A 13,928-nucleotide genomic window follows, 5' to 3' on the forward strand; every position below is an offset into this window, starting at 1 on the left:
AAGCTACACACAAAATACCAGTTTCAAAGTTTAAAGCATGCTTTCTCAGTGATGAGGAGTGGAATCATATAACCATCAATCCATTTCCTACAAATGAGAGTTACACATGCTCCCTCTGTTACCCTTGAGTGTTCAGACTCAGGATTTGTGGATTTACATACCTTCCAACTGGATTGTGAGAAAAGGGAAGGTGCAAAGGAAAATGAATGTAGAGATTTAGAAAACCATGTGTTAAATGGGGAAACTAAAATAGTTCCAAATCAAGCAAGTCTAAAGGTGTAATAGTATCTTAAAGATGTAGGCCACTCTGAGGTGTGCAAGTTCTGGTTTCATGGGATGGGAAGTTTTTCAGTTTTTTGAGTTGTTTGCCTGTGTACTAAGTTACAATATTGTGAATTCTGGAGGTCAGCAATATCGCTGCTATGCCATGAGGTATCTTTATGACTTTAACTGTCTTTTCAGCAAGGCACTGACTTCTGTAATGTGTAGGTGCAGGCACTTTACTGTTAGTGGGAGAAACTGATTAGATAATGCTTGTAATTTGAGGCTTACCTTCATTTAACATACTGAAGTGCCAGTAGTAACATCTTAGAAACAAGTTGTCAGTCACTTTTAATTTGTAGTGCGTAGTTAATTTCTTGTGAACGCATACATTACATGTATAAAAAATATCATATTACTGCATGATTAATTCAGTTAAAAAATTAACATGCTGTTAATTTTCAGGGGCTGGGGAACTACTTGGTAGTAATCAAGTTGCCTTATGTCTCTTAGGAAATAGCTGCTGAAATAAAAATAAATCTCTGCTGTACTAGTGTAGATGATCTAGCTGTAGCAAAAATACATGTTTATTGAGAACAAACCATGTTACATCTTTTTATTGTCATTTTACATCCATTAGGATCGAATTGTGTCCATGCCTCTGGACAAGGACCATGAAGTAGCAGTTCAAGCCATGAAACTCTTGATGCTTATGTCACAGTAAATAATTTCTTTTTTAATTTACTGTATTGTTTTAATGGCAACACGATCCAGGTACAAACCTGATGAATCTTCCTGTAATCACTTACTTGTTGGGAAACAGTTGCTTCTGGCAGGATAAGAATTACAGTTAAAGCTGCTCAAGACATGACATTTTCTTTCTGTGGGAAGTGCCAGTGTTAAGAAAACCCTTGTACTGAGATTCAGTCTGAAAAACTAGGTTTTCATATCTTTGTTTGCCTCTGAAAGGAAATTCCACCTTTTTTAATTTTCACTTTTCTCAAAAAGAGCATTTGACTGTCTTGGGGGAAGTTCCCACTGAAGATGGGGTCCCTGCCCCATCTTCTGTCCCAGGATTGCCAGGTCTTGACCAGAAGCTTGGAGAACTCTGCCCTCTTCCCTGTCTCTGCACCTGATGCAGGCAACTTTGAACTTTGAGGCTTTTGTTAGAATCTGGACTTCAAGATTCTTGGCTCCAGGGCAGAGAATCTGGTAGCCTTTGAGCCCATAGCAGACTGACAGGAAATGATCAAGTGTGTGATTTTGCTGAGGTGGAAGACTAACATAAGAGTTGTTTTCTTGGGAAATTTACCTGCCAGCTTTAGATTTGGTAGGATAATGGCAAGCTGAAAATGTGGGGAAGAATTAGACTTAGTATTACAAAAGTATTTAAATCTTTTTCTGATGCATCCTTGAGCAGCATGTTTATTTTAGAAATGTTTTTATTTGCAAAATATGTGTAGAATAAATTTTCTGTCCCTCTTTTTCAAAGCAAAATGGGAATAAAAACTTCACTGCATTCCATTGATAATACAGTTGAGATGTTAGGACTCAGTGTCTCCTTTGTCTGAGAGTGTAAGTTGAATTTTGGTGATGTAGATACTTATTTCCATGTACAGCACGAGACATTATCCAATAGCCTTGTGGGATTTGCTTCTCTATTTAAGCCAGAAGTATTAGTCATTGCTACTAGGGGACCATGTAGACCTTAGTGGTCCAACTAATATGTAGATATTTACATTAAATTTCAAGTTTGGTATATTGAGGTGCTGCTTTAGTGTGTCCTGTCTCACTTCACATTCCACTGGTTTGAATGGCATTTTTCCAAGCCTCCTTCAATAGGCACAGCAGAACAGCATATGATGCTGTGAGCACTGCACCCTCTTCTGGAGGTAGTGCCATTGTTTGGACCTCACTAGTAGTAGCCAGGGTTATATTGTTCCTGTGTTCACAATGTCCATTTCTACATCCCTTGGTTCCCTATGGTGCCTAGCTGTTGGAACAAAGCACAATGCAGTGTCCATGGATAACATGTCCCTGTGCTAGGAGGAGCAGCTCACCATTGTTGAAGTACAAAGATTCCATACACCAGTTAGGGCTGCACTTGTTCCGTATCTGAATTAACAAGAGCTATATTGGCACTGCAGCTGTTTATCATCTCTGGCTTTATTATAAGGGATCATGTTCTCATTAATGCAAGCTGCAGCTATAAAAGTTTGATCAATGTTTCTTTTTCCCTGAAGCAATTTTTCTGAATTTTGCTTAAATATGGTTTCCAGTGTGAATAAATGCCATCTAAAGTTTTCTGAATGATATTTTTCCATCATAAGATGCAATTTTCATAAGTAAAATTAATACATTATGAAATTGTTTCAAATTAAGCTATGTAGAGACCTAGCAAATACATTCTTTTCTTTCTTTTTGCTCCTCTGTTGCATATCTATCCTGCCTTCTTCCACTGTACCCCCCCAATTGCTCTGAGCCCTGCTGATTTGGCATAATTATTGGAGCGGTGAAAGTGTGCATTGGAGACTCAATAAGCAAATTCAACAACGGCTCTTCTCTTTGATAAGAGTAGTGCTGACCAGTCTGTAACTCTGTGTGAGGAGAATGCAGACAGTACAGCCAGTCACATGCACAGGCTTCTTAATAAGAGCCTGCATCAAGATCCTTTTCTAGCAGGGGAAAAACTGATGCCTTAGTACCTACAATAGTGGCAGAAAGGACTTGCTGCTGGCAGTGCAGAAACAAAGACCTGCAGGGCTAATGTGTCTCAAATAGGTGTGTCTCATAGCTCAAAGCTTTTGTGTGTGTCCAGACACACACAAAAAGTGTGTCTGGATATTGAGCAGTAGTGCTGCTTGATACATGCAGTAAAGCATGAAATCGAGTTGGGGGACAGCAACTCCCTTGCCTCAAAGGGAATGATAAAGTAATAAATGACAGCTTGTATAAATGGCATGGCTACTAGTATGCAGTGGTGGAATACAATTTTTGCCACTTTTGTAATGCTGTCTTGGCTTCTCTTTGAATGACTAATTTTTGTCATCTGCAAATTCGGCAACTGAATTCAAGTGGCCCAACTTGCATTTTTAGTGAGATGTGAGAGACCTTTCAGATCAAGTTTCTGAAAGCTATTTTTAAAGCCACTGGAAAGAATGTCTATCTGAATTCTCTCTATTTGATCAGGAATCATTAATTAAAAAAATAGTCTTCATTGATGAGGTACAGACCTTCAGAACATGTCTCTAATCTTGGAATAAATATTTTGTTATTCATGATGTCAGTCATCCAGTAATAGCTTTTTTTCTTCCAATTACTCAGTTGGGTAATTTTTCTTGGGAAAAACACATTATGTCAGTAACTTTCTTTGACTGACTTCCGTAGTTGTCTTTTGGGTCAGCATAGCAGCAAGACCTTGTTGCTAATTCACCATTTTTATGATGTTTTACAGTGGCAGGAGAGCTGTGCTCCATGTATGGTAGTAACAGGTTTGAGCATCTCTCAACCATCACTGCATTCCAGTTCTGTGGAATATACACTGACTACTCTGTGTACTACTGCCCCATAAAGCTGCTGTGCCTTTACATTCTCTCTCTTGATAGCTAGAGAGGCAGTGAAAACACTGATCTTTTCAATTCACTTATATGTGCTGCATTATTAAAAAAAATCCCAGTGCTGATTCAGAACTCTTGCTATGGATATACTTAGTTTTTTTCAAATCCATATTTGTATTTTCTTCTTGTGTGTTTCTGTGAGCTGAGATTTTTTTTCCTTCTTGTTTGTTGCTTGTTGTCTCAATTGAATGCCAGTCTTTGGGCTAGTAGATTTCTGTTTTTAACACAGCATGATGTGATCCTGAACGGAAATGAGCCTATGAGGTTTAGCATAATAGAAATTATTAATGGTACTGAATTATGCATAATTGTTAGCATTAATGTTGCAAAGGATCTGACAGGGAATAGAACTAGGGAGGAAATAAAGAGGGAGAAAGCATCAGTGACAATGAGAGACCAAGGTAAAAAAAGCATTGCCTTTTAGGAGGCAAATTAGTTCAGTATGCCTACTGCTAGACAATTCTGTTAATTTTTGTATGCTTAACTACCTAAAAGCATAGAGGGATTTTGGAAAAGAGCAGCAAAAGTAATAAGGTAACCACAGTAGATGCACAGGGAAAGGTTACAGGTGGTGTTGGTAGGGGCACAAATCTACAATTAGCTTGAATATGTAAGTAGCCCAGGGGAAAATGACTTTGATTTACTTTAGTTAAACGTAATTAGAAATTAAACTGAGTTTTAAACAGAAAACACATCGGTCTGCCACAGCATAATCACAGTGTGTTGCAACATGCTAATCCCATTGTACTGTGGGTGGGAAAGGACTATTGTTACATTTTAGTGGCAACCATATTGTCATTTTGCTGATCACCAAAGTGTGTCTTGAAATAACCTGCAATGAGAGCAGAGGAGTGAGAGTGAAATTGCAGAACAGTTTAGTAGTACATGATTTTTGTACTTAAATTTTTTACTGCAGACATTAGCATACTTTTAACATACATTGTTTTTTGGTTGATAGTGCTCCATGCACATATACTACTTTTACAATGCATCTGCAGATTTGGATGTTTAACTTGACTTAATTTTAAATGCAAAGTGACCAGATTATTTTTTGATTGAGATGCTATACCTTGGATTGTCATCACCATAATGTGTACCAGATCTTACCTTGCACAGCCACTAAAAACAAAGACTAGAATAAAACTCTGTAAAGTGCATCAGGTATGGTTTTATTTTACTCTTGTGATTTTGATGGTTATCCTTGGTATGAGCAGACAGCACAGACCAAGTCAAGCTAGACCAGCAGTCATACCTCTTGCATGCAACCAAAGGAAACAAAAAGGAAGATATGAAATCTTTCATCTGGTACCATATGCAGAACAAAATGGGTCTATGATCTCCCTCTAGAATGTCCCAGTTTCCTCTGGGACATGAAGACTGGGACATGTTCGTACTGAAGTGCAGAGAAAATGGTATGTAATGAGATTGGTATGTGGAAGGCCATGCCTGTTTATTTTTAGGTACCTAAACACTGGCAGGCACTTCTGGCTTAACCTTTATCTGTTGCTTGGCATGCTGAGGCTGTAAATTTGCAGCAGTATTACTGCTGTATTTGAAGTATTCTTTGTGTGGTTGATGATTGCCTGATGGATGTAAAAAAGAAAGGCACACATTAAGTGTGGTAGTGTTAGTGATTGCAGGTGTAGTCAAGTGCTGCTGCTTGCAGAGGCAGGTAAAATGCCTGAGCACTCATTTCAGGGGGAGTTACAAGCCTAAACGTCATCATGGTCAGATAGTAGTGGTTGAACAGTAATAGTAGTAGTACTGCACACAGGTATTCCCTCCCACTCAAGAAAGGGAAAAGCAGAAGATCAGGTGCTCAGGTGGTGTCAGGAGTGTCTGTCAGGTTGTGTTGCAAAGGAAATGGATTCTTCTCCCTTCCTTTGCTTCTCTGCTGTTTGGGGGTGCTTCCTTTGCAGCTGGAGCAGCATCTCACCTACTTATGTCTCAAGGAGGGAGGAAATAATACTGCACTAGATTAATGTAATGGATAGATTCCCAACCTCTTAGAAAACAAAGTTAAAAATGGGGAGGTTGGGATTTTGGAAATCACAGAGTGGCTGAAGTTAGAAGGGTTATCTGGTCCAACCCCCTACTTGAGAAGAGTCATGTAGAGCGCATTGCCCAGGGCTGTGTCTGTATGGCTTTTGAGTACCTCCAGCAATGGAGACTCCACAGCCTCCCTTGGCATCCTGTGCCAGTTCTCTGCCACCCTCACAGTAAAAACATGTTTCCCAATGTTCACAAGGAGCCTCCTGTGTTTCTGTTTGCGCCTGTTGCTTCTGATCCTGGGTACCAGGAGCAGAAGCCTTTCTCTGTCTTCTTACTCCCACCACCAGCTACTTACACACATTGCTAAGATCCCCCTGAACTTTCTTTCCTCCAGGCTGAACAGTCCGTGCTCCTTTGACCTTTCCTCAAAGGAGAGATGCTTCAGTCCCATGAAAGTTGATCCCCAGATCATCTCTGTGACCCTTTCTTGGTCTCTCCCCAGTCTGTCTCTTGTACTGGGGAGCCCAGCCCTGGACACAGCACTGCAGGTGTGGCTTCACCAGTGCTGTGTAGAGGGGAAGGATCACCTTCCCAAACCTGCAGGTAACACTTAATGCAGATTGGGATAGCATTCACCTTCTTGTCAGCAAGAGAACCTTGGTGGCTCATGTTCAACTTGGTGTCCACCAGGATTCCTTTTCTAAGGATAGAAAATAACTATGGAAAAGCAGTTTCATTAGTACTGGAAAGGAAGAGTCCTTAATTTCTATCAAAGAGATAGATATTGCTTAGGTCTTCAAGCTATCTGAACAGTTTAGTCAAGGAACTCTTTTAAAATATAAACATTCAGGTATTGCATTCATTATTTCTATAAATGTGCTAAAGAGAGAAAACCTGAAATACAAAGAAGAAAAAAATTAAATATAATAAAATGTATGCACTTGACTGGCATGTTCATACAGGAAATTTCATTTAAGCATAAGAAAAAGGTTTTTCACTGAGGAGTGATCCAGTACTGGAACACATTGCCAGAGATGTTGTAGAATCTATGACTTCATGGATTGGACACATCAACCTGCTGTAGCTGATCCTCTTGTGATGAGCAGGGGGTTGGAGCAGATGCTCTGCAGAGGTGCTGACCATCCTCAGTGCTCTATGATTCTGTATTGGTTCAGTTTGGATCACCATATGTTTGTGAAATTTCTTACATTCCCAGCTTCCACTAGTTTTGAAAAAAAAATATATAGAGGAAAAATGACAAAGACATCTTCATGGAAACTAGTGCTTTAAAAGAACTCAATAATAGATTGACATTTAAAAGAATGAAAGAAACATTGTCAGACTGCTGTTTTTTCTGTAAATTCCCCATAGCCTTTTAATATTTATTATATCATGTCTTTTTATTCCTGTAAGTGCTCTTTGTTGTCATTCTTTGTTTTACTCTCACTTGTTAAACTTGTAGAAGTTTAATAAATTTGATCATTCATGGCTTCACAGGACACACCACTGCTTATTCATGTGCTGTAATGCACCATAAAACCATATTACTTGTTTCATTTTTTTACTGCTTAACATCAATAAACACATTTTTACTCTACTTTCCCAGTTCTGTAGATAGTTAAATGAGTGACATAAATATTTCTCTTTATGGTGATTTCTTGATATGTATTCCTTTACACTTCCTATATGTTCTAATACGGCAAATATATTCTCAAGGTAATTGCATGTTTAAAGAGTCCACCAAAACCTGCCTTAAATATGTAAGGCAGCTTTTATTTCAGATTATCCTGTGAGACTGATTCATCACTTTTGGGGACATACCATTAGCACTTTCATTTAAAGACCTTTTTAATGGATGCTCCAGTGATAATGTCACCTAGTGTGAGCTCACTTCTTTTTCGGTCAGGTTGGAGGATATATTTGGGGCTTTGTGACTTGTGAGGATGCTAAAGGATGAAATGGGTTGGAGACAAATGGGCAAGCATAGGAAGGACTGCTGTTTTTTTGTAGACATTACCCTTAGCTGGAGAATAGCATGAATCCTCAGTTATAGAGAGGGTGTTGGACCACAGGTGTAGATGGTTTTAAAATGTTACTGCTCGAGGATTGAATGCAGTGATCAATAAAAACCCTTTCCTCTCTGCTGGGTGTAGTAAGTGTCAGGATCTCCTATGTTGCTCTTTCATTCTCTGAAGTAGCCTAGTCCAGTGACATTGTTGTGGCAGTAAGAAGCAGGTATTTGGAAACTGTAATCCTGGCTTTGGGCTTCACTGCTGTGGTACCTCTTCATTCGGTTATTCAACCTTGATGCTTCAGTTTCTTTTTTGTAAATAGTTGATACGAATACCATTTCTACCTCCCAGAGAGTGTTCTAGGTGTACTTGTTGGCATGTGGTGTTCTCAAGATGTGTAGCTGAATGAAAAAAGTCATGACTTTGAATGTGTTTGTGCAAAGAGGTCACAGCCATAAGTGTGCCATCAAGAATGTGTTTTGATTTATTTTTGTGGGACTCTAGTGTAATAGAATATAGGTTTTAAAATACTGGAATAAATTACTTAAGAATAATTTGTATTACAGAATGAAGGTTTCTAATTGTTTATTATCTTCTATGGTGAATGTCTAAGCATAAAGTAAATGCATGATTTTCCTGTTTTACTAGTATTACTGTTTTTACCATGATCACTAATCAACTGTAATTATACTTTAAATTAACATTTGTGTCCATGCAGTGGGCCTGATTTGTCATGGCTTACACAAACCTCTGTTTCTCTACACAGTGAGTAAAGAAACGCTGCCAATTTTGTTTGAGAGCATTTTTAGAAATGCCCTACAAAAATTTACACATAGCTGTGTAAACAAGTTGCACAGTTATGGAGAATCAAGCCTAGTAAAAGCTGGACATAGCATTCATGCTATTCTTTGCAGATAAACCTGGCCTATAACTTCCGTTGTTATTTTTGCCTAGGAACTGTGGGGATGTGTTATCAGCTGAAGACTGTGAAATGTTATACCAGTTTGTTTATACCACTCACCGGCCGCTTGCAGTAGCAGCTGGGGAATTCCTTTATAAAAGGTATCTCTGCCTGCCTACTTCTTGCATAGTCTCATTTGTTTTGGAATTAAGTTGGATTTATTTAAGGGGGATATTAAGCATTAATTTTTCTGATGAAAGTGTGTGCCACCTTTCTTCTGGTAATCAAAAGAGAAATGCTGTCTGGGGGTAATTGCATGTTTTCCTGCACAGCCCTGAAACAATAGGTGTGAGAAAAGTTGCAAGACTAACACAGGGAATATGAAACTAATTGATCCACAAGTGCCATACTGTGTTGAGAACATGCCCTCTTTCTCTCTGCTTTCCTATTGCTTTGCTTCTTACAAGCTAATCTGTCACCTGGCATCTGCTGGATTTTCATAGTTTGGTGATTAATCACAAAAATGGCCTTCTCGTCTCCCTTTGGAAGTTGCCTTATACATTGTAAAGGTTTTGAATAATGAGACATGCAGCAGATTAAAAAGCCCTCCCAATTTCCTGTCAGGTTAATGAAATACAGGGTTTATCTTCCCCAGGAGTAACTCTTATAAATGGGCTTCTTATAGCAATGGTTGCATGAAGTTGTATGGAGTTGGCATGCTAAAAAGGGAAGAGATGAATATTCTGTCTTTACTACTGAGAGAAATAACCTTGACTTACAAAAAGAAATGAAAATAAAAATATTTAGGCAAGGATTTTGTGGGGGGACATTCAGAAATAATAATTGTGTTTTCACGCATACAGAATCTCTTCCTAGTTGCCTTTTCCTGTGTAACTGAAATGTTGGCATTCTGGAATTTGTGGAGCTAAGTCCAACAGAAAGACAAATGAAGAGAAACTTCTGTTTTGATGAATCTGCTGTTACATCTGCTAGACTTAGTTGTTTGTGTTGGTCCTAATATGCTCTCATAAATTAGATGTTTCTCCTCTCAGAACTCTGCTGCATTTTGCTACCAAAGTGGTTGCCCTGATAACTTCACTTTTTCTACCCAGCTTGCCAGTGCCTTGTGGACACCTTGACCCTGTAAATCTCATCCTTGTTCTTGTTTGTCCAGTGCTTCTCTCCAGCACTTTTTCCAGTATAGAATGTTGGCTTTGGTATGATAAGAGATGTTAGTGACACCCTCCTTTCCCTGGTTATACTGCTAAGTTTTAGTATAAATGCTTATGTTTTCCACCCCTGCTGCCCCTTCTTCTTGGTTTGCACAAAATCTTCTTGCCCTTGGTTTGCACAAAATCTCTTCCATGTTTGCATATTTTAACTTAGGCTACTTAGCTGGCATAAATTATGCTAGCAGAAACTCTTCCTGAATGCACAAGCTTTTGCTGACATTTAGTAGTGTGGTCCAGCTCTTAAATCCAAGCTGTTTGGGCCTTACATTAATCTAGGGATGGCCTCCCTGTATTTATTTTGGGATTAGCACTTTTTGTGGGTAGTAGTCAGACTCATTTTGGATAAAGGGGGAAATGGAAGTGTCATACTGTGCTTCATACCTCAGGCAGAAGAGGAAGAGCAGAGTTTCCACTGTATTTGTGACATTAATTGCCTCTTATAATTACAAGATACTCTGCTTTCCTTAAGAAGCTGCAGTTCCAAGATGCACTGTGATGTGGATAGTGGCTGTGTGGTAATATCTCTGCTGTGTTGTTAAGGTTTTAAATTTGGCCTAGAGCAAGCCTCTTTTCAAGCATGAGCAAATGCCTATGTCATTGTATGGTCGGTTTATGGAATCTGCATCCATCATCCAGAAGGGTGGCAGGGTACCTGTGAAATTGTCAGAAATAGTCTCTGCATCCACAGAAATAGCATGTCTCTCGTAATGGAAAGCAATCTCTTTTCCTTTCATCTTATAAAAAAGTCTAATGAGATTTGGGGTCAATAAGTAGACACTTGAGAGAAATACCGTCCTTGTGATCTTGTCAGAATTAGTGTTACATTGGTAAATGAGTGTAAGGAGAATGTGGCAAAACTGGACTGACTTGCTTTTCTTTTGGCAGGCTGCTTAGTCATGGGGGAGATAAAGTACAGCCCAAAGGAGGAAAGTTTGGGGCGAGCACTGACCAGTTGAAAAGATTAATACACTTTTTCCTGGAGAGTGAGGTGAGAACTGCCTGTGCAGTAAGCCTTTTAAATCCAGTGTTGCATGTTAAATCAATTATCTTCTTGCTTTTGAAAGCAATTTCTGTTGGTGAGCTCTGAAATGTGTGGTGTTAGAAATGTTTTTACTCTCTAGGTTAAGTTTTTAATGAAGCCATTTTTGTTCTGTTGTATTAAACCTAATTTACAAGTATGCTAATGGGGAGAATCAGTGCTGAGGCAGTTTCTGGAAACAACCAGGAAGACTAATGCCACCAAGTGAAGGTTTTTTGGTATGTGTCCATGTCTTTCTGGAGGCAGATGTAGGTTGCTGTACCATGGCTCCATGCTGACAAAGACTGTAGTTTTATGAGAGTTTTATCAGCTTAAGTGCTGATAAACAGTTCACAGTTTAGCATTTGCAGTGGTGCAGATCTCTATCTGGCCAAAGTGTCTCAGGCACGGCAGTTTTGAATCTTTTGCAAAGAATTGGATGGATGACTTGTTTCTAGTCCTGTGACTGCATTTTTGGCTGTTACAGTCAGCAATATAAAGCAATACAGAAACTAGTTTCAGAGATTATTTAATTTAAATTTAAATCTGTATTAAAAGGGAAAATTACATTTCTTTGCCTACTTTTCCTGATTTTTTACCCCACTTTCCTGCTTTGTATCAGATTGAAGACATGGTGTTTAAATGCTGATTGGCCTGGAAATAAATATGTTGGAATACTGCATTTGAATATATATGTGAATGACAGAGCTTTGTCATATGACAGAGGGAGAGGAACATATGAAGCTGTATTTCTTTTAGTGATGTGTTTGCTTCTATAAGCTTGTGTTTTTAATCCCTAGCTACACAAACATGTTGCATACCTAGTGGACAGCTTGTGGGACTGGGCAGGCAAATTCCTGAAGGACTGGGAGTGCATGACCACTCTTCTATTAAAAAATGCTGAAGAAGCTGGAGAAGGTGGGTAAGCAAAGAATTTAGTTTTGTCAGAATGAATCTCCCCATGCTATTTTTTGAACCTTGTCTTAGGTAGTTTAGGATTATTTCATATTGCAGTACCATTTGGTCCCAAATTGTTGTCTCCAAGTGCCACAAAGCAGATGCAACTCAATGCACTGCTAGTGCATTGTAATATTTATATATTACAATGTAATATTTATATCAACATACTTGTTTTATTCAGTATTCTGTATTTATGCAATGTTAGTTTAGAACCTGTCCAGTAAATACTTGTGTAATTAAACTGTAATGCTTATGTTGTGTTCACTTTGTTTGTCCAAAACTGTAGAATCTAAAAGTGTTAATAGATTGAAATGCAGTTATTGTCAGGCTTCTACTCCTTCCTCAAAAGAAAATGAGTAATGTATTGAGTTCACTAACATTTAACACTAGAGGTTTTTTTTTTGTAGAATTATTTTGAAGTGAACTTAAATAAATCTTTAAAGTCCCTTCCAACCCAAACCATTCTGTGTATAGTTGTTGTAGACCTGGAGTTGGTTGTGTGATTAAAATCAGTTTGTAGACCCAGTGAGTTAGAGCGTTTTGGTACTCAAAGAAGATGCGTCCTGATTGAGACACTAGTCAGTGGGGAACCTCATTAAAACTGCCTGTGTTTTTGCAAGCCCAGCTGCCCCAAAAAGTTAAGCCATTAAGGGATTAATGGTACTCACTAAATGTAGAATAACTTCCTTCAAATGAAGTCAAACACTCTTTAGCTGTTTATTTAGCAACACTGCATCTCCCATTCTTTAGTGTCCTTCCACAGTTCTTCAGGTAAATGAGTAGACTTTACATCAATTGTTGCTGCATCTTCACTTTTCTGTTGTGTGATGCTGAGACTGATTTACTTCCAGCACTGAGTGATGCCCAGGAAAGTGCTCTCATTGAAATCATCCTTGCAACAGTCAGAGAAGCAGCTGAAGGTCATCCTCCAGTGGGCAGAGGTGCAGCCAAAAAAGTCAGTGCATCTTAGTCTTATTTATTGTCCTGTCATCACATTATCTTTGCCTTGTGTACTTTGCCAGACAGCTTGTTCCTCATTGCAGATGTATCTTAGGAAATAAAATAGCTTATTTTTCTGAAATGTTGCAGTTTCTTTTCACCTCTAGATCTTATTAGAAGTGGATGTTGAAGGAGATGAGCATTAGAGGAGAGCCACTTGAAGCATGTTATTGACAAATGATGAGCATTTTATCCACAACCTATAGCTGTTCAGCAATTTGCATCTAATTTAAGGTCAACAAAAAAAGCATCTGGTTTACTTCATGGAAAAGTGTCTCTATCTTAGGTTGATATGCTTGAGACAATGCAATATAAGTTAAGCTTGGGTTATATGTAAGGTTCCACTCAAATCCCAGAGATTTTATAATTGAAACCAAATTCTTTATTTGCAGATTTTGTCAGTAAAAGAGAAGAAAATCCAACTGGAAGATTGTACCAAAATTACTGAGCACTTTATTATGGTGCTTCCTCAGCTCTTGGCAAAGGTAACTAACAGCTGCTCTATGAATGCATGTTAAATATTTCATGAAAATTCCTGTAATGTACTCATATCCTGTTTTTTCTCTGCAGTATTCAACAGATGCACAAAAAGTGGCAAATCTTCTGCAGATTCCTCAATATTACGATTTAGATGTTTACAGTACAGGACATCTAGAGAAGGTGAATAGGATTTGGGACAATCAGTTCATGTGGAATGTCCTAAATTTAGTTGATAATGTGGGGAATTTAATGGGATTTGGAACAAGTAGAAAATTGTTGAAATACAATGAAATGGTCTCATACCTTAAGGAAAGTGGTCTTATTCAGGCTTTACTTTTTGATTTGGAGCTACAAAAAAAAGCCTTAGTTCTTGTCAGTTCTGATAACGCTGGGTCTGGCCTTGGTGGATAACGATTTGTGGTTTTGTGTGGTAGACCAAGCCCTGGGTTTTTTCAT

The 13,928-nt window shown here is 38.5% G+C and overlaps 1 protein-coding gene across 2 annotated transcripts in view; it reads left to right on the forward strand.

Annotated features, from left to right (window-relative positions):
- Positions 1–13,928, forward strand: part of LOC115909393 (cohesin subunit SA-2-like) — a 58,088-nt gene that overhangs the window by 22,644 nt on the left and 21,516 nt on the right. The window contains exons 13-19 of one of the 2 annotated variants that reach the window (XM_030958693.1): positions 902–981; positions 8,837–8,944; positions 10,901–11,003; positions 11,834–11,951; positions 12,845–12,948; positions 13,385–13,477; positions 13,563–13,652. In XM_030958693.1, the coding sequence (XP_030814553.1) occupies positions 902–981; positions 8,837–8,944; positions 10,901–11,003; positions 11,834–11,951; positions 12,845–12,948; positions 13,385–13,477; positions 13,563–13,652 (696 nt within the window). The remainder of the gene's footprint in view (positions 1–901; positions 982–8,836; positions 8,945–10,900; positions 11,004–11,833; positions 11,952–12,844; positions 12,949–13,384; positions 13,478–13,562; positions 13,653–13,928) is intronic. The other variant, XM_030958702.1, reaches the window with a different exon arrangement.

This window comes from Camarhynchus parvulus, chromosome 1 (assembly GCF_901933205.1).
Source record: "Camarhynchus parvulus chromosome 1, STF_HiC, whole genome shotgun sequence".
Lineage (NCBI taxonomy): Eukaryota > Metazoa > Chordata > Aves > Passeriformes > Thraupidae > Camarhynchus > Camarhynchus parvulus.